The sequence below is a fragment of the Podarcis filfolensis genome (genome assembly GCF_964270895.1).
Source record: "Podarcis filfolensis genome assembly, chromosome: 11".
Taxonomy (NCBI): Eukaryota; Metazoa; Chordata; class Lepidosauria; order Squamata; family Lacertidae; genus Podarcis; species Podarcis filfolensis.
In genome coordinates this window covers 36,070,270-36,098,258 of record NC_139613.1, presented here as the reverse complement: position 1 = coordinate 36,098,258, position 27,989 = coordinate 36,070,270, and the positions used below count along the sequence as shown (strand labels likewise).

At 41.9% G+C, this 27,989-nt stretch overlaps 1 protein-coding gene across 2 annotated transcripts; it reads right to left on the bottom strand.

Annotated features, from left to right (window-relative positions):
* Position 1: 1 nt before the first annotated feature.
* FAM81B (family with sequence similarity 81 member B) lies at positions 2 to 27,702 on the bottom strand. Of its 2 annotated transcripts, XM_083577079.1 has the most exons (10): positions 27,579 to 27,633; positions 23,475 to 23,545; positions 19,615 to 19,727; positions 17,840 to 18,098; positions 13,959 to 14,077; positions 10,075 to 10,204; positions 7,034 to 7,140; positions 4,808 to 4,943; positions 1,890 to 2,085; positions 2 to 374 (listed from the first exon to the last, which is right to left on the bottom strand). In XM_083577079.1, exons 3-10 carry the CDS (start codon positions 19,638 to 19,640, stop codon positions 241 to 243), a joined length of 1,107 nt encoding a protein of 368 aa, XP_083433205.1. In that variant the 5' UTR covers positions 19,641 to 19,727; positions 23,475 to 23,545; positions 27,579 to 27,633; the 3' UTR covers positions 2 to 240. The 2 variants fall into 2 exon arrangements, with proteins under 2 accessions (XP_083433205.1, XP_083433204.1); XM_083577078.1 differs by lacking the exon at positions 19,615 to 19,727 and having other exon boundaries at positions 27,579 to 27,702.
* Positions 27,703 to 27,989: the final 287 nt, after the last annotated feature.

The window sequence follows — 27,989 nt, the reverse complement described above, 5'->3', positions numbered from 1 at the left end:
ATTACTGACAGCCCTTATATTTTATTTTTTCCCAAAACATAAATTCTGATGTAGGAATATGATTCAGATTGATTTGACTTAAATCTATTATAGACATTGCAACAGTATTATACAATACTAATCTCCTAGGGAGACATAAGAAAACAAGCTTGATATAGTAGAATTCTTGAGCTTATTTTTTTGCAATCTCTTACACACTTTCCCAAGATGGACTAAATGCAAATGTTTTAAGAAGTGGGATCAGTCTTCTTGAATTTCAGTTATCTTCCGCCGTATCTTTTTCATGTCCTGCTTGAACTTTTCTTCTTCGAGTTTAAGCTTTGCTGTCTGTATTTGTTTAAGTGCATTAAGCGAGTCACGGATTGACTGAAATCCTGGTAAAAAGCAGGCATGGTTAGGGTGAAAAAAACTCATTTTAATAATTTTTTTTTTTATAAAAGCTACTGAACAACCCTTTACTACATACTACCTATGCTAAAGTTTGCTGATCAGTTTCTTCTCTTCCCATGAAAGTGCAGTAATAATTACTTTCAAACTCTTTGCTGGAGGATATCACCCTACTTAATTTTTCTTAGGTGCTATGAGCAAAATTGCAAATTTAGGGGAAGGAGTAGCCAATATGGTTCCCCACCTCAGATGTTTCAGATTCCCTTGGGAGGTTGTGGACTCTCCTTCATTGGAGTTTTAAAAGCAGCAGTTGGATGGTCATCTGTCATGGATGCTTCAGTTGAGATTCCTGCATTTCAGGGGGTTAGACTAGATGACCCTCCCTCCCAACTCTACAATTCTTTGAACTCCCATCAGCCCAGGCCAGCATAGCCAGTAGCCAGGAATCATTTGGGGGGGGGGGAGTCCAAAGCATCTGGAAGGCAGCATGCCAGCTACTGCTGTGTTATGTGATACCACACTCTGGAAAACCCCAAACTTTGAGAGAAGGCTTTTTGTGGGGTGTCAGGAGCTGTTCATTGAATAGGAGAGCCCTGGTCGCTCTGGCAGGGTTGTATCACCTGATGCATGTCAGGGGTGGCCCCCAGTCAGATTTGAATCCCACCATACTTACCAACCAGCAGTTGGGCTGCTTGATTCTGGATACATACCCAATGCCTTGGCCAAAACCTACTTACATCTGTAATCAATAAAGTTGTGGCCTAGTTCAACCCAATACCAATGCCCTGGGTCTTATTTCTGGTTGGCCCCTCACTGGGTCACAGGCATCAAGTGCCTGAGTATGCAAACACGGCATCTTACTAAGATGGAGCCCAGGGAATTTGCTGTGGGCTTGTTGGTTTTCCTCCATTAACCAGAGGTGAGTTCATCTGAGAAGATTTGGTTCTTGAAGTTGTTCCCCAAACGATCAGGCTCGTAATTACAGAAGAACTCTTGTAACCCTTCCTAGTTATTCACAGGGATGCATTTTTGTGGGCAATCAAGGCTGCTGCTGCTGCAGCTGCTGCTGCTGCTACAACTACAAATGGCCAATGTGCTCACAGCCATCATGAGATTGTTACTGGAAATAATGATCCACCCACAGATAAGGTAATTTACTACTTGCTTTGTCTCACAGTAAATGAGACGTCTAAAATGCACCTTATAACCAATGGGTACCCCCTGACTGGTAAGTGTGACTTGGGGGAAAAGGACCAGAAATAGTTAGCAGATTTATGTTTCATTATTGTGGATTTCAGTTATTGTCAGAACAATATGCAGTGGCTTGATTTTGACATTACCGACAGAAACATCCTTCACCGAGCTATGAGGGCATTATGAACAGCACACAGAAATATGAAATTTCTGGTGTAGTTTGGTAAGTACACCTGATTAGAGGGTAAGGCGAGGACTTAATAGGTTTCTCTATGCATTTCCTTAAAGAAACCCACCAAAAATCTTACCTGATCTATATTCACTTTGGATTTCCTCCAGTTCATGCCACATCAGTTTTTCAAATCTAGCAATCCTTGCATGAAGCTTATTTTGGTCATTTTTCACTTGGTTCAGCTCTGCGTTAAATTGCTCTGTTTTATCAGTGCTTTCTATTCTTTTGGAGAGGAAATAATAACTATCATCCGTTTTCTTTTCCACTGTGTCCTTTTAAAATAAAGATTTATGATAAATCAATATAATTACAGGATTTGGAACCGTTTTTACTGCCTCCCACGAAACTGCATCTGAGTTGCCTATTCTTTCCCATAAAGACTATTTATAAATATTTTAAATTTTACAGGATTATGTTTGGGGTGTTAGGGGAGGGAATAGTACCTCTGATGAGGGGGACACTGTGCTCCTTCTAGTGTAGCTTGTCCACTCAGTTTCCACCCTGCACTTGAATCTCACCTGTGGCTCCTAGAAGCTGTCAGCATGAGACAGCAGCCATATCCCAGGAATGGCTTTGACTGGTTGGCTAAACCAGGTGAGGGTAGCCGATGGCTCTCAAACCCTTGGTGAGTTAGGGGCTTCCCTTACATGCAAAGACAGGCTCTGGTGGGATTGAGGAGATGAGACCAATATTGGGTCCAACAGTCAAGGAGGCAGTTTCTGCATGTGCTGTAGGGGGAAGTAAGGGGCAGATGGGATTCATCAACCTGGGAAGGTAGCCCATCTAGGACAGGCATAGGCAAACTCTGGTCCTCCAGATGTTTTGGGACTACAGTTCCCATCATCCCTGACCACTGGTCCTGTTAGCTAGGGATCATGGGAGTTGTAGTCCCAAAACATCTGGAGGGCCAAGTTTGCCTATGCCTGATCTAGGAGAAGGAAAACCTTGACCCTAAACATCTGCTTTGTGGGATATCTTTGGGAGAAGAAAAGGCTAAGGAGTGAACGCAGTTGCTAAGGTGGTTGAATGGCCCCTTGTACGCTTCCTTCCAGCAACTCCTGTAGCCAAGCTGGTGCCAAGTATATCACTCTGCTTTCCTTTGGGCCACATCAGTGAGACTGAAAGGAGGGTCTTCTTGTCTGGGCAGCCCAGAACCTCCATACACACTGCCCAGGCAAGTACTCCAAGGAGGGCACTTCAGTGCTGCTAATGCAGCAGTTTGACTTCACCCCACTACCCAGAGGCGCACTCTGTTGTCTCAAGACAGATGGATGCCAATAGAGTTCTATCCAACATTATGGCAATAGAATTCTATTCTACATCAGTCCTACTTAGATAAGCTGTAAGCCGCCCAGAGTGGCTGGGGCAACCCAGCCAGGTGGACAGGGTATAAATAAAAAAAATTATTAGAGTAGATCCATTTAAGTGAATGGATGTAACTTAGCCATATATATGGTACAGTGGTTACTAATGTTGGACACAACACATTTTTTTTCAGTTTTTAATCCTAGTAGGCCAGGGTCTGTCTAATTTTTTTTTTTTTAACTGCACAAATTTGGTAAATTTTTCAGCTGGCTCAGCTCCATGTTAGATAGCTGTGGTTTTTGTCCTTTTAGTGAGAGGCACCTGCCTCAATTATATGGGGAAGTGTCACTTTCAGGCAGTGGCCAAGAACTTGTGTTGGGCTAAGATGAGACAGGGTGGTGTAATAGTTACATAATGTTGTTCTAGGACTGGGGAGGCAGGTCTTTTAATTGCCATTATGCTCCCTGGGACAACCTTGGGACCGCTTACTATCCTACAGCCTAACCTACCTCACAGGGCTCTTGTGAGAATAAAATTGACCTGTGGGGAGAAAGGACATGGAAACAATGTATTCCACCTTGAGCCTCTTGCAAATAAATGCAAATAAAAAAAAAGTAAAACTGCAATTGGCAATTTCTGTTCTCATCCTGAAGCAAAGTTCTTAACCTGAGGTACTATTTCTGGGTTAGCGGAGTCTGTAACCTGAAGCGTATGTAACCTGAAGCATCTGTAACCCAAGGTACCACTGTAATGATTATTAAAAGAATGAACCTCCCAAAACCTGTTAAAGGAAAGTTTCTTCCTTGAAAATTCAAAGCAATCCAGTACTTGATATTTTTGAGATTGCCAACATTGACCTTGATGTTTTAATATAGGAAATGTGACATTTTAAACTTGCTATGTAATGTCAATAATTTAGGCTTAACAGTTACTTAGATTTCAGACTCTTGTATATAAGAGCTGGATCTCTCACTCCTGTGATGTGACTTAATGAAATGAATCTTTCCAGCTGCATCCAGAATTTTGTGTGAGACATTTAATTCAGATAAACACTGAGAGCCCTAATCCTGGAACAAGGATTTCCTGAAGCTAAACACTCAACTTAAGTGCTTGCATGGAGCCAGGAACTCTTCTACTGCCAAGAATCTAAGCTAATTTAGAATGTCGCTCATTGAAATGTAGGCACTTTGCCATCCATGGGAGGCTTATTGAAGCCACTGTGTTAAGATTTTGCTTGTGATGCAAAGTATGATACCCATAGTGGAAGGTAATTTTATTTTTTATGATGCACGCTTTCTGTATGTTCCATTTCCTAAAAGTAGTATTTTACTACTTGACAGCACTATGTTGAGCACAAGGGCCAAAATATTGCCGAATATCAGATCTCTGATAGTAATATTTGACCCCCCCCCCTTATACTCAGATTCCTTTCATGTGCATTTGCTTTGCCTCTGTGTCCATTTTCCCTTCTCAGTTTATCCTAAGGGAAGTCTCTCCCAATTTTCTCTTTGCCTGAGTTGTCCCTGCTCTCCCTAGTTCCCATTGCTTAAAGGGGCATTATTCCACCTGTGTGTGCCCTGAAAGTATTTAAAATCCTTAATTATGGGCACTTTCACAAGGTCTACGTAAGTAAGTCTTCCTAGGTTCACTGTAACATCCATTAGAAGTAATAATTCTAAGTATACTTACCAGTCTTTCTTTCACTGAATAAAGACACTGATTTATGAGAGAGGCCTGTTCTTGCTCAGATCTCCTCAACTCATTTTCTATCCACTTCCGCTGGTTTTGGATTTGATCCTTAAAGTCATTTAAAACACCATTTATCCTAGCATTTAAAGATACCATTAGTGAATATTCATGCAACACAGTACGATAACTATATCCAGTTAAATTTGGAGACCTCCCTATCTCTGTCTGTCAAAAACACACACTCAACATTTACCTTTTAAGGTGGCTGGAACATTACTAAGCTATATCTCACACAGGCCTTTTTATATTGTCTAATTTTGTGTCTGCTAAATATAACTTTCTCAAGGCAGCCAACTTTCATGTGTGGCAGCATCGATCAATCAAGTAAATATAGTCACCACAGAATCACATTTGAGATATATTTTGAATTCATTCCATATACTTCCAAGTTTTGTAAAGTTCTGTATGTGAGATGAAATTCCTGACTTTCTGGCTCAAGGGTGTACAATAGATATCAGCGTAATATTTGGACCCAAGAGTATTCCCAAATAAGAAGCAACTAAAAAAAACCAAAACCTGACACTTGAATCATTTGATTCCACTCATTTTTCAGTATAATATGTTAGCTTATGAACACGATTTCTGAGCTAGAAAACCCAAAGACTTAAAAAGAAAAAAGCTGAACCTAACATCCAGCTATGCAACAGGTGGGTGGGAGTATAAAAGGCCAGAATAATACTGAGAAACAGAACTGGTTGAGAATACGAAATCTCCAAAGCGTAGCCTGAGGGTCTGAAACACAGGCCTAGTTAGACCATCCTGAAACGAGGAGATGCCTTGATATGAACAACAGTGACAAAGCATGAGCCAGAGATGGGAGTCTCTCTGTGGGGGTGTGTCTCTCATCCATAACATCAGCAATAATTGGTGAAGTGACTCAAGGCCATGTTTTACTCATAGCTCTGAACCTATGTGATTTTGTGGTTCCTTTTAGCATGACTCATGTAGTTAAGTTTTGAATTAGTTATATATAGAAAAAGAGTCACAGATAAATTAAGAAATTGGCAGAGAAAACCAGAAGCCCTGTGTGGAGAGACCTTAGTGTGGAGTGAAAAGTTGAAAAGGGTGGGTTGCAAAAAATAAACCTTAAGCCTCATAATGCGTCCTCCCCTGTAAAAGACTTTTGGCATTATGGTGACAGCAGTCATGAAATTAAAAGACGCCTGCTTCTTGGGAGAAAATGACAAACCTAGACAGCATCTTAAAAAGCAGAGACATCACCTTGCCAACAAAGGTCCGTATAGTTAAAACTATGGTTTTCCCAGTAGTGATGTATGGAAGTGAGAGCTGGACCATAAAGAAAGCTGATCGCCGAAGAATTGATGCTTTTGAATTATGGTGCTGGAGGAGACTCTTGAGAGTCCCATGGACTGCAAGAAGATCAAACACATCCATCTGAAGGAAATCAGCTCTGAGTGCTCACTAGAAGGGCAGATCCTGAAGCTGAGGCTCCAATACTTTGGCCACCTCATGAGAAGAGAAGACTCCCTGGAAAAGACCCTGATGTTGGGAAAGACTGAGGGCACAAGGAGAAGGGGACGACAGAGGACGAGATGGTTGGATAGTGTTCTCGAAGCTACCAGCATGAGTTTGACCAAACTGCAGAAGGCAGTGGAAGACAGGAGTGCCTGGCTTGCTCTGGTCCATGGGGTCACAAAGAGTTGGACACGACTAAACGACTTAACAACAACATTAATGTCTCCAGTAAGCAAAGTTATTGTTAGATTTCTGAATACTTTCTCACATTATAACACAAAACAAAACAAAGAAAACACTTGCACATACAAAAACTAAACCATCAAGAAGGGGCCTTGGCGCAATTCTTTCTCATGAATGTGCTAGATTTCTATACAAAGGGATTTATAAATGCAGGGAAACAAGGTGCAAACACCTTTGCACATGCATAATCTCTGGGCTATGGTTCATAATAAATGGTTACAATAAAGGGGGAAAGTGCAATTCTTCCTTTGCTTTTTGAGGGGCAAGAGTATCACTTTGGCAATTTACTCTGTGACCAATATTGTTAGGTTTCTATCAAACTTTTCTCACTAGTTTGTCAGGATTCCCAAAAGCATGTAAATAAATGGTTCTGTTTTGCTCCCTCATAAAAATTCCATTGGCCTAAACTAGGTGTGTTAATAAAGTTAAAAAGCTTCCACCACCTACTTGAGATCCAGGAGCTGCAATTCATGATGTTGATTTCCTTGTATTGCCTTCAAATTTGAGTTTTGCTCTGAGTTTGAAGTGTCTATCTTGCCTAAAAGCTGCATTACCTAATAAGAATTCAACAGGGAACACTCTTTATAAGGCAGAATTCCAGCACTTACATTAAACACACATTATTGCTGCAGTGAGTGGGAAAAGCCAGAATTTCCGACAGGCCCATTCTTAAAAGCTTTTCGCAGAATTAATTTAACTCAGTAATAAAGGCTTGCCATCAACTGGTACAAAATAATTTAGTACCCGCCAGAATTCCGCTGATTGAATTATGTGTATAGACAACTCTTAAAACCCAGTGAATTCAGTGTGGCTTTCAGGAGCAGTTATAACTGACTAAAATGTTAGGGTCATGATAGAGTTGGAGAGTACATAAGGGTGCTTAGATAAGATTGAGGAAAAATCAGTTTTATATTTGGGAAATGTATCCTGAGGTACAACTGCACTACAATTGACTGCAGGCCATCAGTGAACTAAGCCAGTTTAGTACTCTTGAAGGGACAAAGTGGTGTAAGATTTTTAGTGTTAGCTGTTGAAGTTCTGTTTTGCATTCTGATGTTACGTGTAATCCAGGGAGGGCTGTATCGTGATTATTTCTGGATGTGTGGCTAAGCTCTAGACATTTCCCCCTGTCTCTCTCTCTCTCTCTGTGTGTGTCTTTTCCTGTTGAGCTTTTATTTGTCATTTTTTCCCTGCTTGATGTCTCTCCATAGGAAAAGACTAACTTTGTTTTTACATTCTTTGGTATTCTGGTATATGTGATTTATGACGTGCATTTATTCTATTTTACTTGGATTGCGGAAACATCATTTTCTGCCAAGAGGAAGACAGGTTTGAAACATGCCTCTGACCACATTTTTCCGGTGAAATATTTCCACTCGCACCCTCTCAAGAATACCTGTCCTTTGAGAAAGACAGTAAACTGTCAGTAAGGAATACAGGAGATTGGGAAATAAAGTGTGGCTACTATCCCATAAAGAATGAAGGCAATACTGAAGCAAAAGAAAAGACCAGCCATCTAATACCTGCTAAAAAATAGCTTTGGTCTTTAGTAGAGCAGGGCTTAATCTCCAAAACTGAGAAGCCATGAATATTATATGTAGCAATATACGTGGGTAGCTTATTTTCTATTAGTACTACAAACATCTGAACATTCATGTTAGATCAGATACCTTCAAAAAGTATGCAATTTAAAAAGTTCTTACAATGAGGATACGTCAACAATTCTTTATCTTACATACTTGTCAAAGGATGACAGAATTATAGAGTTGAAAGGTACCTAGAAGGTCACTTAGTGCAACCCCCTGGAATGCAGGAATCTCAACTAAAGACAGATGGCCACCCAACCTCTGTTTAAAATCCTCTAGTGAAGGAGACTGACTCCAGGTGTAAGCAGGCTATTGGTAGAGTTCCCTCTATGGATCCCCCCCACACACTCCTATGTTGGGAGGCCACCATGAATGTGGGTTTACCTGGTAACAGTGGTGAATGGCTAAACCAACTACTATTAATTTCTCACAATTCCCTTGAGTGATACGATTGTTGATGCCCCAGGGCTCTGTGGGAAGCTTTTGGCTGTCTATCACTCACCAAGTTGGCTGGGAATCCAGGGGAGGCACCAGCAATGGTGGGCCCTGACTAAAGCCTGAGGGTGCCTGGTGCTGACACTGTTTTGGGGTTACAGGCCTATATATGTCAAAAAAGGTAGAGCTAGCAAGCAATAGCAAATCTCCTTATTGATATGAAAGTGTAATCCACTGTTGTCTATTACTTTAATAAGTCTGCACATGCTCAGTGGCAGAGTTGAGGCTGGCAGCAGGCACCTTTATGGGCAGCTAGCTCATTACCTCAGAACAGTTTGGAAGCTGCCGTTTTGCCTCCTTTCTACAAGGCCCTGAATGCCTAAGAGCAGGTTAGTAGTAAGGTTCCCTTTAAAGTTTTAAAATGAATTACGAATCTCCTCAGCAAGTTCCTTGCTTGTTGATGTTTTTGTGTTGCAAAGGGCTTCAGTTCCTGAGTGCCAGCTTGTTTGCGAGAGAGCTGCTGTGGAACTGAAGTGAACAAGAAAATGCTCTGTCTTCATCACTTGCTAACCGCACCCAGATTTCACATATCTGAGATTTACAGATAGGGTTTCCTGACAGGCTTCTGCAACTTTTCTTTCTTTCTTTTTTTTGGTATGATTCTTACATTCTTTTGTTTATCAAATGTTTATCTAAAACACCAAACAGAAGTATATAAATAAGGTTTTTACATAATTTTAGGACACTTATATAAATTATAGGATTCATAAAACAAAGCACTGTTCTCCCAAAGTTCTTTCTTTCAGGTTGTGTCACCACAAAACTTTTTCCTAAAGCTTAATCTATATGCTGGCTGGAAGAGCAAATTGCCTCTTCTCTGTGCTCACAAACAATTTTGTCCTCTTAATATAGACATTCCCAAACTGAGCTTTTGCCCTCAAGCATGAGCCTCAAATGCACAAAACACTGAAAATTGGGCTCCTGTAAGATTAAATCTAAAATTATTTGGGGATTTCAATATTTTTTTTTAAAAAAAACACCTGGAAGAAACGATATTCTTACAACTCCATTCTATTAATGTTAATAATTTTACATACCTTTGTACAGTGTTTAGTTTTCAATACTGAAGAAGTACTATCTCTCGCAATATTTAGTATTAACAATCCAATGGATTCTTTTAAACAAACCATAGGTAGCACTAACCACAGTTTGTCTGTTTAGATGATACAAGCTGTCACTAAACAAAGATGGTAGTAATTGCTTCCAAACTGCTCAACAGAAGAAGCAAAATGGGAGACCATGTAAGCCAAGGCTTTCTGTAACTCCTTCATGGTACATTAAATTATAGTTCGAACTCAGCCTCCGTCTTTCACTAAGGTCAGTCAGTAGTTTGGAATCAAATGGGGAACTGGGGCAATGTCTGACACACCTTAAAGATTTGAATAACAGACATTCAGATTCACTCACCTTCAACTCCAAATTATTAGCATAATTTTCTACAGTAGACTTGATTGCATGGATTTCTTTCTCTTGTTTTGAGATCTCATGCCTGATGATATTTATATCTCCAGAGAGTTTTGCAATGCTGGCATCACATCTGGAAGCAAAGGTAGATGACAGAATGCAAAGTAGTGTTAACAGTCCTCAAAAATTCCCACAGCCCCATCAATACCTGACACCATCTCTCACCTAGAAGTGCATCGACCCAAACCTTTAACTTTCCTCCATAAGGCAGAATCCATACACCATGCACTTAGCTCTTTGACTCTTACCTAAAGACACCCCCTCCAATCAATTCATTCTATTTGAGGCTACCTTTGAAGAGTATCTTGAAACTACACTGGTGCAAAATGTTAACCAGAGCAGTTGCTGTAACACCTGTTCTGTACAGTAGCATTGGTTTCCATGGTCATGTTATTTTGTTAGGCAACATCAAGGCTTGCAAATATGGAGGTAATCATTTGTGCTCCCAGGCACAGAACCAAGAGGCTGAGCTTTCTTTTTTAAGATAAAAAATAAGTCTATAGCCCTCTTAGAAAGTTATGAAGCAAAACATGTAGATACCCTAAGAAATTTCTGTGAAATGAGGCAGCCTGGCTGCTCCTGCCTACCAGTGCTTTTAGCCAATGGGTGAATAATTGCTATGATTGAAAAGTGAGTTGTTTGGATACAAGGAAATAGGAATCCATGGGATCCTAAAGAGAATCCAACACGCCCATCCCTTATTGCACTGTTCCTAGCTTACTAGTCCTTGGCAGCTTCATAGTTTCTCCTTCCGTTTTTCTTAGCAGCAAAGAGGCATTTTTCTGGTGGGTATATATTGCTCTACAGAAGGGAAAGTACAGTCTTTTATTAAGAATTTATTGTATAATTAACTTACAGCGCAATGCTATACATGTCCACCCAGAAGACAGTCTCTTTGTGTTTAATGGGGCATATTCCCAGGTAAGTGGCTGCAGGATGGCAGCTTAGGTTTTGGTTTGGCACTGGGGGAAACTGGGTTCTTCTGCCTTGCTGGATTTCAGAGGTGTAGTATTGGGGGGGGGGTGCCAAAGGGGCTATGGCCCTGGGCATGGATTTTTGAGGGGACTTGAAGCAGCCGTCCCTATACAGCGGCCTAGCCCAGCGCTTCTCTCCTGGGCGTCAGAAGAACCAACACCCACAGCGAGAAGCGTCAGGCTGGGCTGCACTGGGGGCATAAATTTTTCCCATCGCTCATGCTCTAGAAGGGCATATTCCCTGAACATGGAAAAGTAGCTTTCAGATGTGTAGAGGCGGGTCCTAAACAAGCATAGTAACAGCTTTTGTACTAGAGATTTTTCAGTATTTCAAATTAGGCTAGCTCAACATTTCTATAAGAGAGCACTAGTAACAAGCAATATGCAAAAAGTGCTCATAATGTGGTATCAATCATTCCCTTGTACTATAGCTTAATCTAAGAGCAATTACTCATTTAAAATTGACTGCTTAAATACAGCTACTAAAGCCAGCCTTTACTGCTGCAATGTCAGGAGGTTGTGCTGAGCCTAGAGATTTGTGCTCGCTCATCTCACTCTCACAAAAAAAGGTGGAATAAATTGGCCTTACTTTAATAAAATAACCCAGGGAACTAACACTAATTATTTAGATCACTACTTGCTCTGTTAATTATATAGGAAAGTGTCACATTTTAAATTGTCTATCCCCTGCGGTTCCTTATACGGTGTTTCAGTGCCAACCTTAAGGCCAGAATATAATACACACTCTTTGAGACACTATTAAATACGCAGGCCAAGTTCAATAACTACTCCAAAAGGGGTGATCTCGTGGCAGATGGGATATCTGTGCAAAAGTATTGAATGGTAATTCAGTTTTATCGACCACACGTTTTCCTATGTTGCTTAATATTTGTGTACTTGATCTACACAAAGCTGACCCACCAATACTATTCCAAGGCCAATAAATAATTTCTTTTGTTTGACTCTTGTGACTAAGGAGTTTGTGAAATCAAGACAGCTTCTGTGATCCATGGATAAAAGCTTGAAAGTGCAATTCCTGTAGTTTCTGTCCAAAAGCCTCTTTCCAATTCCAGTCTATTTAAAACCCAGTAACCACCTGCAAGGGACACAGGTGGCGCTGTGGGTTAAACCACAGAGCCTAGGACTTGCTGATCAGAAGGTCAGCGGTTCGAATCCCCGTGATGGGATGAGCTCCCGTCGCTCGGTCCCTGCTCCTGCCAACCTAGCAGTTCGAAAGCACATCAAAGTGCAAGTAGATAAATAGGTACCGCTCCAGCGGGAAGGTAAACGGCGTTTCCGTGTGCTGCTCTGGTTTGCCAGAAGCAGCTTAGTCATGCTGGCCAGATGACCCGGAAGCTGTACGCCGGCTCCCTCGGCCAATAAAGCGAGATGAGCACTGCAACCCCAGAGTTATCTGCAACTGGACCTAATGGCCAGGGGTCCCTTTACCTTTTTAACCACCTGCAAAGCAGCACCATTGTAACTTACCCCATATCCCTGTTTCTAGTTTCAGCTCATGTTAAGAATCCTATTTTTATCAATCATCTCACTGCGTGGCAATATTAATGAGGCAATATTTATACCAAAATTTAATATAGTATTATAAGTTTGGGGTGGAGGAAATAGGCTCTGTGTGAGATCCTTCTGCATCCAGCAAATGTTAAAATATAAGCCAGGCTAGCTTCCTGTGTTGAGGTGATAGCATGGTCATTAAAGGGAACAAAGGAACGGGGCTCTGTGTGAGACAGCAAATGGGTGGGGCCCCTCCCCCAGATCACAGTTAGTTAGAAGATAGTGCCAGAGTCTGGAGTAGAGTTTGGCTGTGACATGACCTAGAAGTAAAGCAGAAAGCTGGAGAGTCAGAGCAATGTTTGATTTCTGTTTGAATCCAAGGCTGTAGCTGTGGGAGAACAAGACGGTTTTTGGGTGTTCATGCTGTGAACCCCACCATCATAGACTCAGGTGGTATATATGTGTAAATAAACCATATATCATGAAGACTCCACAGTCTTCGCTGTGTGCCACTTCCAAAAGGAAACACGAGCCCTGGGTAAGATCCTGGAATGCCTGGAATTTCTCACTGCTCAGAAATTGGGGTGATGTACAACAACATGTACAGAACATTTCCTCCAGCTTTGAAATTAAGAGGCACCAGTTCAGCGTTCTACAAATGGGAGTCTTCAATTATAAAACCAAGGCATAAAACCAATATCACTTCAAAACTACACAATACATTAAATCACTTGTGTCCCCCTCTTAAAAAGAGGCCTACGTGTTTCAGTACCATGGCAGTGGAATGGGATCTACACTTCCCCCAGATGCTGTGATACTGATCATTGCCACTGCATGCCGAAGCTGCTATTTGCCCCAGGAGAGAAAGTTCTTTTGGGCAAGTAGCAGCTTCCTGTTCAGAGCAAATGGTGCTGAGGGGAGCAATTTTCATCAGGCCCACAGCGCTGGTGAAATATAACTCCCTATGCCACCAGCACCAATTCTGATTTGGATCAGCCTCTATCCACCACCACACAGTTCATAGAGAGAAGGTGGCAAACCACACATTTAATGTAACATGTAGTTTTGTTATTGTAATGTGCTTTGTTTAAGGACACTCCGTTTTAGGGTTGGGGTGTTTGTATGGGGAAGGTTCTTTCTTGTGTCACCACACAATGCATCTGCCCCCACGGTGGAACACAGAGAAAGGCCTCTTCCAAAAATCTGAAGGTGCAGGTATGATGATAAAACTAGTGGTGCTCCTTCAGGTATTTGGGTCCCCAGCCCAGGATGTTGTAAATGTGAGCCAAGGTGCAAATATTGTTGAGGTAGGTTTCCCTCAATAGAGTATGTCAAACTTACCTAGCTACTCTTCCACGTAGATCTCCAACTCCCTGCAAGTGTTTATGGTCTAGACTCTGCATAGCAAAGTTAGTTCCTGATGTTGCATCATCTCTTGATTTTATTTGCCTCTCCAGAACCTATAATTTGAGCAGAATTGCAAAGGACTGTACCAATACGTGTTCAGTTTATTGTTTTATACAAATTATTGTTGTTGCTTTTATTATTATTTATTAAATTTGTATACCACCCATCATCTGAAGATCACAGGGTGGTGGTTCACAACATAAGAACACGTGTTATACAAACACACAAACTGCTGTTATTACTTAAAATGGGGGGCCTTACATTGGAAGCTAAAGAGCAGCTGAGTCTGCACTGGTTTACATTTTTAATGGGCTAAGGCAATTCCTTTACCTTAGAGATTATCACGTTCCTCAGACCTGGTGGTACCTTTGGTCCCACACTGTCGAAGCTTCCAATATCTGCCTGTCTTTGTGTATACAATTTTCATCCATATTGCCGACATTCAATATAGAATCTTGAGATATGGGGAAGGTTCCTAAGGCCCTAATCACATTATTTATATTTTCCCTGGCAAGTGAACTGGTCTCCAAACCAAACAATCCAATGGATGAATAAACTAGGTCTGACAGCACGGTGGCAGCTGAATAATGAAAGTGTAGAGCAGTTTGTACTGTGGAAATGGGGACTTTGCTGTGGTCCAAATGGAAAGAAGGGAGGCCGTGCATAACCTGAAAGCAGGAAGGCCAAAGCTAGGAGGAAAGTTCCTTGAAACCACACTACATTCCTCACACCCATCTCTCTAAAGGCAAGACATTTGGTCTGGTTCAGATGTAAGGGGAAATCATCATTTCCCACTATATGAATTGTTGTATGCGCCCTGAACAACCCAGGCTCTGAAATTTATCCTGGCTTCTTTTAACAAATCAGCTTTAGACAAACCATTATTTCCATTCTCATGGCAAGGAAAGGTGAAAGGGGAGGGGGAGCATGTGAGTACAAGGCTCACCACAATTCATTCAGATATCAGGAAACCATGGCTTCTGTTATGCCTTAATTGGACCATAGTGTGTGCCTCTAGAGCTGCCCAGAAACTTAATTTTAAGAAATATATTGCTGTTAGCTATCAACAGGGAAGGCATGCATAGCCAGGCTGCAGGCTGCCTAAGAATATCACAAAGCTGTGTTACTGATACTGTCTGTGCCACAAGTTCACCACCTAAGGACTAAATGCTAATAGTGGGGTGGGAGAGCTGAAAATAATGCCAAAATATTTCACACCTGGCCATCAATGTGCCACTTTGGTTCCAGATACTACATGGGTCGACAAGTCTGAAAAGCCCGGGACACAATGTTTCCCCCTGTATTGTTCACACAGTACATTTGCTAATGTGGCTGATACTTCTGGCACTCAATTATATGTAACACTCAGGCCCAGATGAGACATTTTATTTATTTTCTTCAGTGACGGTGTGAATCATGAGAGCTATATACAGTGAGAGGGGTGTTTCTCTCTCTGAAACAGGAAGTGCACTCTGAGTATTGTATTTTCTTTAATGTTTGATGCTGTTAAATCAAATAAGGCTGGGGTGAAGGTTTTATGGTCATATTTGCAGAGGGTTGGGCTAGATGACCTTTGGGGATACCTTCCAATTGTATAATTCTATGGTTCTATGATTTTGAGGGGGGGTAAACCTGGTGTTTATTTTGCTCTAGGAGGCTTAGTTTGGTCAGAATCTAGTAAAAACTTCCAGTGTTAATGCAAAATACATTACTTCTGATAAATTAGCCACTATAGCTGCTAGAGGGCCGTGAAAATTTGTGTCCTGGGCTTTTTAGACTTGTCTACCCATGTACTATCTGAAACCAAAGGGAAACATTGGTTGCTGTCTCACTCCACTATAAAGCTGTTAATTCTGAGAATTCATGAGGGTGTGGGAATAGAGAACATTCTCTCCTTGCCTGCCTTTAACTTTGTTTTAAGTGATTCATTATTATTTCATGAATATAACTGAAACAACAATGTTTAAGTACTCTTTTAAAACATTTTTAATTATGCTGAATCTCCCCATAATTTGAAATACTCTATTAGAATGTGTCTGTCCTCCTAATGGTTTTGTTATTTTATATAACATGGAAGTGCTGATTGCTTAGCAAGTAGCAGGACAAACCAAAGAAATCCATCGTGCCTTTATGACCCTACTCAATTTACCTCCTCATGTGGAATATCATTAATGCTTCCATCAGTATAGTTGCTATGACTCTGAGAATAGGGTTGTTAGCTTACAGTCTCCCTGGTGGCCAACTCTGCCAGGATCCAAATTCATGGTTATTATGGCAGTCTCTTCTTCCAGTGCAAAAGAGGCTAATTAAAAACAACCTTTGTGCCAGGAAGTATTTCATTATTATGACAGTTTTTTAAATGCTAAGTTTGTGTGTGGGTGAAATAAATGTCTCAACCCAAGAGGGTGGGGTGGGGGATTGCAACTACCTGACCCCCCAATTAACACCCAGTTCCATGCATGGAAGAAGAGAAAACCACAATAATCTGTAAGCAAAACATAAGGTATGAGGGAAGCTGGCTGTAGAATAAAAAAAAAAAAAAAACTTGAGGAAGGTCCAGAAACATATAGTACATGTAGGGAGCTTTTTTCATCAATAGAGTATGGAGAAACATTCCACCTGCAATTTGAAAGGCTATAGTCCATCATTCTGCCACCTCGTAGTTCTAAATTTTTAAGCTCTGGGGATGGGGGTGTCTTGTTGGTGTTTCTCTAGTGTTTGAGCTGTACCAGGGAATGCTTCCTGGATTATTGTTATGGGGCAAAGACACAAGGGCCCTAAAATGTTTCAGGAAGGCTAAAGTCTAAGTCAGAGCTTTCCAAACTGTGTCACAACACGTTAGTGTGTTGGCTGCAGTGTGTAGGTGTGTCGTGTGAACTCTCCCAGCGCTCCTCCCGGGGCTGGAAAGAGGTTAGTTTAACCTCTGGTTTGCTAGTAAAACTGAATTACTGTGTCACACGAAATGATGCATGTCTGAAAAGTGTGCCACCAACATATAAAGTTTGGAAAGCTCTGGTCTAGGTGCTTTGGAGAATCATCACCTAACACTTAAGCACGGAGAAAGAATCAAAATGATGGCACTGTGTCTGAATTCCAGGGGCCAAAGTGCAAAGAAAAGAGTGTCAAAATTACCTTTCTGGATACTCAGCTGAAAAGGCCTTTGAAAATAAACTAGGAGATTTGTACCTTGGTGACTCAAATGCTTTGGCTCCCGAACGCCGCAAACCCAGGAGTGAGTGTTCTGGTTTGCAAACGTTTTTGGAAGCTGAATGTTCGACGCCGCTGAGTGCAGGAAGCTCCTGCAGCCAATTGGAAGCTGCACCGTGGTTTTTGACCACTTTCAGAAGTCGAACGGACTTCCAGAACGGATTAAGTTTGAGAACCAAGATACGACTGTACATAGATCTTACAAGCCTGCATGTACTCTTTCTGAATATATAAGCAACAGCCAAGTTCTGCAATGACTTATGGGGGAATGGGAATCAAAGTTCTTCTACCCAAATCCCTCTTTTCCCTAGTTTAGGCGTAAGAGATGTATCTGAGCAACAAGTCAGAATCTGTCCTTTGAGGCTTCCCCTGTCCTAATGGCGATCATCGCTCCCAGGTAATTTGCATTCAGGAGTCAGTGCAAAAAGCAGATGTTGGCAGCTAGCTGGCTAGACTGGCTGCCTCCTGGGGAGAACAAAGATATGCATATTTTATAAGTAACTTAATCTTAAGTAAACCCATCTGGAGCTGAACACAACATAGCTACTGAATAAACCAGAGCTTTAACAAATTGTCGGCAATGCCAAACATGACTGCGGTGGTGGTACCTCTATGTCGTGGCTCAGCTTTTTAACTATGCTTGTGATCGTCTGTATGTGGTTCTCCAGGAGCTGGCGTGCTGCTGTCTCCCCTTGCTGAACGCCTTTATTTCCATGAAGGTAAGAAACGAGGCCATCTTTGATCCGAAAGGCCTGATCCAGGAGGACAGCTGTGGTCCTCTCCTGGTTGGACAGCCGGTCTTCAAGGGAATGCACTCTGCTTCCAGAAACATGCGGAATCGTAGGCAGGAAAGGCTGGCTCTGACTCCTGTCCAACAAGAAACCGAATGAGTAAAAAGGTTATGGAGTTAAAGGTAAGGCATATATTAGAATGCCCAGCTATCATAAAAGGTCATAAAAGGTAGTAAGAAAATTGTTCCAGGAATGCTGGCAGCCTTTTATGAGGAAAATATGGTAGCACAAGATACCATATTATGTGATATAATATGGTGGTGTTCTTCTGTTCACACAGAAGAATGGAGCCCTAACTTGTTAGTCGGACTTCAGGTTCATACTGCAAATCAAATACTGTAATAGGTACAATTCTGTCATTCTTAAGGCACCTTCTTATGTTCTGCTTTTTTATATGATTTTGGTTGATGGCATGCTTACCTCTAAAAGGGATACAATATGAGTAGTCTGAAAAGGGAGCAATTTGAAATAACTCGAGCTATTCAGACTTGGAGACCAGGCAGCATGAACTGACCTACTGAGCTTCAAATCAGCATTAAAAACAAATTTAATCAAGAATTAGTAAAGCCTTATGATTAGGTCTTGTGGTTGGTAAGCTGTAGTTGCCCAACCCCCCAAGAGCTAATTTTGCAACCTGGCATTTCATGGCTATGAGCTAACGTTTAATTTTTCTGTTCCAGGAGAGTTAACTTTGAGTACAGAGTATAGGACACGGGTGGCATTGTGGTCTAAACCACAGAGCCTAGGGCTTGCCAATCAGAAGGTCAGTGCTTTGAAGCCCCGCGATGGGGTGAGCTCCTGTTGCTTGGTCCCTGCTCCTGCCAACCTAGCAGTTTGAAAGCATGTCAAAGTGCAAGTAGATACATAAGTACTGCTCCAGCGGGGAGGTAAACGGCGTTTCTGTGCGCTGCTCTGGTTCACCAGAAGCAGCTTAGTCATGCTGGCCACATGACCCGGAAGCTGTACGCCGGCTCCCTCGGCCAATAAAGTGAGATGAGCACTGCAACCCCAGAGTCGTCTGCAACTGGACCCAATGGTCAGGGGTCCCTTTACCCTTTACAGAATATAGGAATCAAAATCCTTACATACTGCACTAAACACATTCATTTACAAGGTATCTTCACCATGATAGAGACATAATATAAATTACTGTACTTTTCCATGTATAAGACAAGGTTGTTTTACTCAAAAATAATGTCAAAAAAGGGAGGTCATTTTATACATGGATAGTGCGTGAGGGGGATGGGTGATTGGTTGCAGTCGCGAGCAGGAGCTCATAAGCGGTGATTTTTGGGTGATTGGTGGCTGCGTCAAGTGCTGCTTTGGATTGGCTGCCGCTTTGGCAACAGGGCTTGCGATTGCCGTCTACTTACTGTTGGTGAGCGGGCAGACGCACGTTGGCTTCAGCAATGCGAGCAATTGTCAGTGTTTGTCAGTTGGGTTAGTGATTTTCAGCATTTCCCTCGAAAAAAGCTCAAGAACCCTGGGCAATCCTCCCAAAAACTTTTGGCAATCTCCCCCCATTTTCTTGAGTCCCCCAAAATAGGGGGCATCTTATACACAGAAAAATACGGTACTTTGAAGACACCCACCCTCCACTTTGGCCTGCCATCATCATATGAATATAGGAAGCTGCCTCAATTGAAGTCAGAGCATTGCCGTGTTCATGTTAGCTTAGGCTGGATCTACATCTATTGTAAAAATGCTGTGAAAAATAAAAACGTAAGAAAGCTGTCAATGCAATTTTTCTATTGATGACAGATCACTGCTCTACAGCAGCCTCTGGTGTCACATTTTTATAACACATTTTAAATGTTTTAACTGACCATTGTAGATTCGCCCTTTGTTTTGTCTATGTGGACTGTCAGTGCCTTTCCAGGATTTCAGACAGTGATGTCTCCCAGTCCTTCCTGGAGATGCCAGGGATTGGACCTGGGACTCACCTGCATATGAAACAGATGCTGTACCACTAAGCTATAACGTTTCCTCATGTACCTCCTGGGGGTTATGTGTGTGGAGTCCCCTGACATTGCCAACTATCAGAATACAAGTGACACACAGTCAGCCTCTCTTGCTTTCTGGCTTCATAAGCTAACCGGGCAAATTGTGGGCAAAGACAGATCACAAATACTGTAAAAAGTGGTCTGGTTGCTGGTAAGAGTTGTCCAGCAGATTTTGGGACAAGGACTGGCATATCTTATCTTGCCTCTAGCAAAGGATACCCTTTGCTAGAGGGCTACACACTGGTGCTGGAAAGATCAAACCCTAACTTTGAACTTATTATTTAACAAGTAAAAACAAGAGGTATCAGAAATTTCTTAAGGAAAATACTTGAAAATTAGAATAGAAAACTATTTTGAAAATGTCTACCCCCCCAAAAAAAAAGCATTTTAAAAAAGCTATTCCAGCAAGTAGTGTTACAAATTTTAGATCACCTGGGCTTGATACTTTGACAGCAGAATTTTGCATTATAAAACATCCATGACATTTGTGTTACGTCCAGATCTTGAGCTGAAACAATTAATGCTAGGAGCTGTAATAAAAATGCAGAGTCGGTCTGCTGGCGTGACTTCAAATTGACAGTAGCAGTGCCAAATCACATTAATTTTTCAGGGGATCAGTCCATATGGAATAGAGTATCCATCTCTGGCTCCAGCTCCAAAATCTTAATGGCTGAAGAATGAATGGCTCTAGCAGTTTCATCACAGCATGTCCCAGTTGCCATAAGACAAATTATTTACACCCACATTTGTTAGAGGCAAGAGCTGAGTGCAGAGGGGGGCCAAAGGTGGTCAAACTACCCTAGAAGAAGCAGGATATGCTCCCCACCAGAGGCACTGCCCCTCCCCTGACACCCCATACACCTTTGGTCCCCACTCTACACTCAGCTGTCACCTGTGGCTCCTAGAAGCTGTCAGTATGTGATAGCATCCACACCCGGGAAACTACTATTACTGGTCAGCTAAACCAGGTGTGGGCAGCTCTCAGATTAAACTCTCAGTGAGTTAGGGACTTGTTACCCCCTGCATGTGAAGAGAGGCTCCAGTGGATGGAGCGGACAAGATCAATAGTGCATCTGCACGTGCTGTAAAGGGAAATGAGGGGCAGATGGGGCTTGCTAACCTGAGAAGGTAGCCCACCCAGGAGGAAAAGTCTGGCCTTAAACTTCCACTGCCTTTTGCCTATACTCATTTGTGAGAAAGGCTTTGGGAGTAACCACTGAGAAATAATCTCTATCTGCTGCCATTCAGGACATCTTTGGGAAAAGGAAAGACAGAGGAGTAAACCCTACACAATTCCAGAGTGGCAGCATGAATGAGAACAGAAAAAGGCTGCTTGAGCTGTGTTTGTATCACAGCCTCTGTATCTCACACACATTCTTCTCTACCAAGACAAAACCAGTGTTATTTTTCTTGAAAAAGAGGTGTCGGAACTCTCCATGAACACCTCTCTTGCTCTCTTATAATGGCACTGGTGCTGAGTTCTGTTGAGTTCTGGCTTTGAAAAAGCCCTGGGCAAAATGGCGAGTGTCCTTGAGACATCCAAGGTCAGGCCACTGGCACCAGCTGGACCTGACTGTCACCAGGCGATCAGCATTGAACTGTGTCAGGTCACATGGCACGCGGGTGGCGTTGTGGTCTAAACCACTGAACCTCTTGGGCTTGCCGATCAGAAAGTCAGCAGTTCAAATCCCCACGACGGGGTGAGCTCCCATTGCTTTCCCAGCTCCTGCTAACCTAGTAGTTCAAAAGCACACCAGTGCAAGTAGATAAATAGGTACCGCTGCAGCAGGAAGGGAAACGGTGTTTCCATGCGCTCTGGTTTCCATCATGGCGTTCGGTTGCGCCAGAAGCAGTTTAGTCATGCTGGCCACATGACCTGGAAAGCTGTCTGTGAACAAACGCCGGGCTCCCGCAGCCTGAAAGCGAGATGAGTGCCACAACCCCATAGTCGCCTTTGACTGGACTTAACCGTCCAGAGATCCTTAACCTTTTACCTTTAGTGCTGACTGTAATACAGATCACTCCCTGGTGGTGAGAAAGATCCTTCTCCAACCAATGAGAACCCATAGCTCAAAGCAGGAAGTGCAGAGCCTCGAATCAACACTGCCAGAACAGCCATGCCTAAACTGTGTAAACACTGATTCCATCAAACAAGCACAACTGAGCTACCCTGGAGACAGTGCCAGAGTAAGGTGGGACCACATCGAAGAGGCAACCTGCAATACAGCTATGTCCTCTTTTGGCAAAAGAGAGCAACAGATCCCCAGCTGGTTTGAGGCTCAAATCTGAAAAACGGAATGAAAATAACTTTGAATTCACCCCCATTGTCTCTCGAGACAGACGGATGCCAACAACATTAGAGGTAACAAATATAATTTAGACCTAGAAATGTCCATGTCATGAGCCTTACAACATGCACCTAACTGCTTCATTCCAAGCAGATCCCATGGGTTGAAGGACATGATTTCAAGAGCACTGAAATTCTGCCAAATAGTTACATATCTCTTTTCCAGCACTGCTTTCCTCCCAGAGCTGAAGCAAATAAATGCAGCTGAATCTCCTCCAACACAAGCAAAGGGGATCTCTTTCACAGATAGAAACCAAATCAGATCCTTGTATCATATAAACACAGTGAACCCAAACATAGCCAGACTAGCCAATACTTCATTCCTTTGGAAAATGCTGGTTACTCTTACTACCTGTGTTGGTACTAATTATATTTCTTATGAGAAATGTGACAGCAGGTGTCAGAGTGACTGGTTGCAGGAACCCATACATGAAACACGGATAAATTATTTATGCTTGTTGACCTTGTGAAATTTGTATCTGAGAAGAATGTAAATGATAACCTACTGCAATGACCTTGCTTCCTGAGAAACAGCAGCCTGTGGAAATGTGTGAGGTTTGTACCTTTAGCTCAGCTCAGCTTGTTTTTCTCTGGCTTTCTCTACTTTTTATCAGGAACCATGCCATGATTAATTTCTAGCTGTGCCATCATGAATGCTTCAAGGTTGTTCTTAAAACCTGCAGAGAGGGTTTTCTTTGACTTCAAAAATTCAAATTTTAGTTCAGCTATACTGCACTTTAAAAAACACTTTTTATTTCTACTATGGTATCTCACATTCCCAAAAGAGTATCAGAACCTGCAGAGAGATTTATGGAACTTTTGTTTGTTTGCTTTTTAAGTGAGCCATTCTGAAAAGTGGGGTATAAATTATTGTCTCTAAAGAATTTGTACATCAACTAGTTAAAACACTTTGACAAAGTTGAGGAAAATATCTGCAATATGAGCAAAAGACAGACTTTGCATACTGAATGTTGTCAACAGCTCTTAGCAATGTCATATTCTTTAGTAATGATGAACATCATCACAAAGTCTTGTTTGCCTTAACAATTTATGTCAAATGAATGGTATCTTAAATGATGGAAATCCTAGATGACTAACTTACTTGTCAAGGTATTTAATCGGCTCAGTTGTGTTCTCTGTTGACATCTTTATTTGAAGTATTATCTGTAAGACCTTTACAAGGGCAAGAAAACATTATTAATCATGAGCTTCAGATGAACTAATCAAGCCAACTACAGCCCACTTATAGGGCAATATAACCTCCATTTACTAAACGGCTTGCAGAAATGCCAACAGTGTCAGTTAATCTAATATCCACATAAACAAAGAGTTTGCTTTCATATATGGAGGATGCACTCAATTATTCATTCAGCCTTTATTGGCATAATTTAGACAATAAAATCATAAAAGAGGGGGGGAAATCCATAAAACATTGGTAATCCAGAAACATTGAAAATATAAAATACTCAATAGCCACAATTAAATAACTGTTAAGTACCGTATTTTTTGCCCTATAGGACGCACTTTTTCCCCTCCAAAAATGAAGGGGAAATGGGGCGAATGCAGGCCTTCGCTGAAGCCTGGAGAGCGAGAGGGGTCGGTGCGCACCGACCCCTCTCGCTCTCCAGGCTTCAGGAGAGCCCCAGCGCCAGCCCCACAAGGTCGGGGGACAGCGGGGAGGCGGAATGCCGCCATCCCGCTGTCTCCCGATGTGGTTTGGAGGCTGACGGCGGGGAGACGCGTGCTTCTCCCCGCCGCCAGCCCCGCAAGCTCCGGTGACAGCGGGGAGGCGCAGCGCGTCTTCCCGCTGTCCCCGGACCTGGTCTGAAGGCGGGCGGCGGGGAGAAGAGCGCTTCTCCCCGCTGCTGGCCCCACAAGCGCCTGGGGGGGATTTTTTTTTCTTTATTTCCCCCCAAAAAAACTTGGTGCGTCCTATGGGCCGGTGCATCCTATGGGGCGAAAAATACGGTAGTTTAAAATTTGACTTTAAAAAATCTTGGCTAAATATCCTGACACAATCTCACTAGTTTGGGAATATCACCCCTCAACAGACAATGGATGACAAATTCTTTGCAAGTAGATACTTTAAGCTTTAAAGGAGTCACCAGCAGGTTTCTCTGAAGCATGTTGAAGAGAGGGTAGTCCATAATTATATGGTGTATTGCATCTTGTGTATTCATACCACAAGAGCAAAGTCTATTCTGGAAGGGTATTTTTTGGAACCTTCCAGACAGTACAGATCAGAGGAATGCATTTGAATGGGCTAACATAAAAACTCTAGGGGTATCTAAATTATAAAAATAGTTGGGCACAAACCTAAGTAAGCAGATGAGCATACAGATGGGCTTAGAGTTATGTGTTCAGTGGTCTGTGTTTGCCTGAGCTTGAGTCTGGATTAAGAATTATGAGTTCCTGTGTTCTGATTCAATACATGATATCCAATCACAGAACATTTCAGGATGTGGGCCTCTGCCATTGACCCTTAAACTCTGAGTCAAGATTCACAGCTTGGAAGTTTAGACAGCCAATCACGTTGTGAGTAGGAGTGGCCCAGGCCCTCAGAAATGTATATAAGCAGTTGCTTTGTCCCTGTTGCTCAGCTCTGTGGTTCAATAAAGGTTCTTGCTGTTATCACCTACACTTCACTTAGTGTGGTAAAGTTTTTGAAATTTGTGATCTAACAGCCTCTGCTTAATGAGAGAGAATATGCGTAACTCATCCAAGTAAGAGGAGAGAATGTATTGCAATCTCTATTTGTTTGAGTTTAAAGGTAATTAGTATGCAAAATAGTAACGAACTGACATCAAACAAAATCACCCCATCAGGCATGACAAATTAAGAAACAACAAATGGGAATGCTGGCAAAAATACAATAGACAGAATGCCAGTGACCATGGAAAATGAACAAGTGTAAACAGATAGGTCACATCTGCCTTCCCTGTCCTATGGGACTTATCCACCCACAGGCCATGTCACCCAAGCCTCTGAGGGATGACCAAGTAGGAGAGCATCTGCTTTGCATGCAGAAGGAGGTCCCTGGCTCAGTCTTCAGCATCTCTAGGTAGGGTTGGGAGATATCCTTGTCTGAAATCCTGGAGAGATGCTTCCACTCAATGTAGAAAGATGATACTGAGGTAGCTGGACCAGTTGGTCTGGCTCAGCATCATACAGCTTCCTATGTTTCTATTCACTCCCATTTTGTCTGAATGTGGCATGTGATAATAGATTCCCCTGTACAAAACCTAGCTAATAAAAATATATTTGGAACCTGCACTTTGGAACTCCCCGCCTATTGCAACAAAGCCCTTGCCTTTGCTAGACTCTTTTTGGGCACCTGCTAAAAGCATTCTTCTGTAGGCAAGCATACCTAGATGCTTAGAAAGTTGAAGTAATTTTAATCTTAATATTTTAGCTTTTGTATGTTTTAAAGTAGGATTGTTAATTTTTCTTGATTTTACTGCTGTGGTTTTTTTTTGTTTTGGTAAACCACTTTGCAGGTTTTTTAGAATAAATTTTATTAAATAAACAATAAATATAAATAAAATAACACAAGCCAAAACACAATCAATCCTGTAGATTTAAGTATCTGTCCATAGTCGCCTACTTGTTAACAGAGGCCCAGAATCCACATTCCTTTGTAAGAAAATATAAAATAACGTAAAACCATTTTTGCAAGCAAACAAAAAAAAAAATCAATGTGTGGGGGGGTGACAAGAAATTTTCTACACGGGGTACCACCTGACCTTCCTACGCCTCTGTTTACATGCATAAGGTCCTGAATTCAAACCTTGGAAGGTAGGACTTGAAACAATGGTTTCAAGTTACGTGAAAGGAAATTCTGACTAAACATCAGGAAGAACTTTCTGACAGAGCTGTTCTCAGTGGAAAGGTCTTCCTCCTTGCTTGGATAACCACCTGCCACGGATGTTTTAGTTGAGATTTCTGCATTGCAGGGGGTTGAACTAGATGACCCTTGGAGTCCCATCCAACTATGATTCTATGTCCAGTTCAAAGAGTCAGGTTGCAGGTGATGAAGAAAACCCCCACCTCAGACTAGTCTGGAGAGCCAATATCGTTTTGAGTAGGCAGAACTGGGGGAGATGAAATAATAGTCTGGCAGGTTCCTATTTTCCCAGAGGGAAAATTCTTGTGCAGCACTAAGCTGTCCTATGAAATGGCTTTTTCTCTCCCCCTCCCCCAGCCTTCCTCTGTGCAATTTTGCTCAGTGATGCAGTACTGAAGTAATAGTTAATTCATTACCGTAATTCAAAATGCTTCTACTAAAAGCAGCTTTTTCCTCCTGCTGCTATGATCATACCACTCACACAGCTATGATCTCTATACCAGCTCCTGGCTTTCAAGATCAACCCTAAGTGCTCCCTCTTCACATTTAAAGCTCTCCGCCCCTGACTATATCTCTGTGTACATCTCCCCTTATCCCCCTTTGTTCTTTCCACTCCACATTAGCTCACTTGGTTTATGAAGCTTTGTAGGTCCCTTTCACATACTTCCATGCTGTTACCTATGGTTGGGGTAATCCCTTTGCGTTGTATCCAATTAAGCGACGCTTCTTGTCCCTCCATAAAACCCACTACCCTCAGCAAAGCCTTTTCTGAATTCTGCCATCATATCTAATGTCAGAAGGAGACTGGGGCTGTCCTTTGCCAGCTCCCTTAGTGCGGAAATTTGTCCCCCATAGCTAGCTCTCTCTTTCCCATCCTCCTCACTTAAAAATAATAATCAGGAATCCTATCTCCCAGACACCTTTGGATATTCTACTTTGGTTAAGAAAAATCAAATGCTCCTATGGCACTTTAACTGATATAATTTTATCATATTATGTTAAAGTAAAATATATTGCTCTGTCAAACCCCACCACTGTTGACCAGGGGTTTGGATCACAGCGTAAAATAGCAAGTTTTCTTGACTATGTTCTAAACCCAACTGCAGTGCCTAGCATACTGTAATTAATAACTGCTAATATTTCTATTATCAGATATTCTGTTCTTTATTAGGTACTATTCCTAGTAGTGATACATAAAAAGATTTGATGATAGAGAACAAAAACATAATTCAGTTATATCTGAATGATACTTATGGAAGAAACCTAAACTAATGAACACAACAGAACCTAAAATTAATTAAATAGCATGATTACAAATGTCACAAAGATTCCAAGAAGCAGAAAACACCTTAAATGGATTACCTGAGACTTAAGATGGTATAACTCTCTTCACTGAACAGTAGGTGCTCAGCAGCTTTTTGCTTAGGCGATTTGACTGTTGTTCAACTCTGAAAGATGCTTAGAACCAGCATTGCTGTTTCCCTGGTGATGCCTTGAGGTCAACATTCCATTTCCATGACTCATGACAGAACTTGGAAACCTGTATTAGTAAAAAATAGTGCTACAGTAATCTTTAACTTACAAAACAGTATTTGAATGAGTATGTACGATAATGGCTGCATGGGGTTGAGCAGAGAATAAAAAATGCCCTTTAGTACTATTAGATATGTCTACCCAGGTTCCTTGTTTATCCATACATAAATGAACTATGATACTGGCGTGAAGTTTCTCCCTTGGGCTTAGCTGTATTCCAAAAGATTATTTAATACCCTC

Coding starts and splice junctions, on each gene's coding strand:
- FAM81B (XM_083577078.1), bottom strand. CDS start 23,518: ATGTCAACAGAGAACACAACTGAGCCGATTAAATACCTTGACAA. Junction 18,099..23,474: donor CCGATTAAATACCTTGACAA/GTAAGTTAGTCA, acceptor CTTGTTGGACAG/GAGTCAGAGCCAGCCTTTCC. Junction 14,078..17,839: donor AGCTGAGCCACGACATAGAG/GTACCACCACCG, acceptor CTCAAATTATAG/GTTCTGGAGAGGCAAATAAA.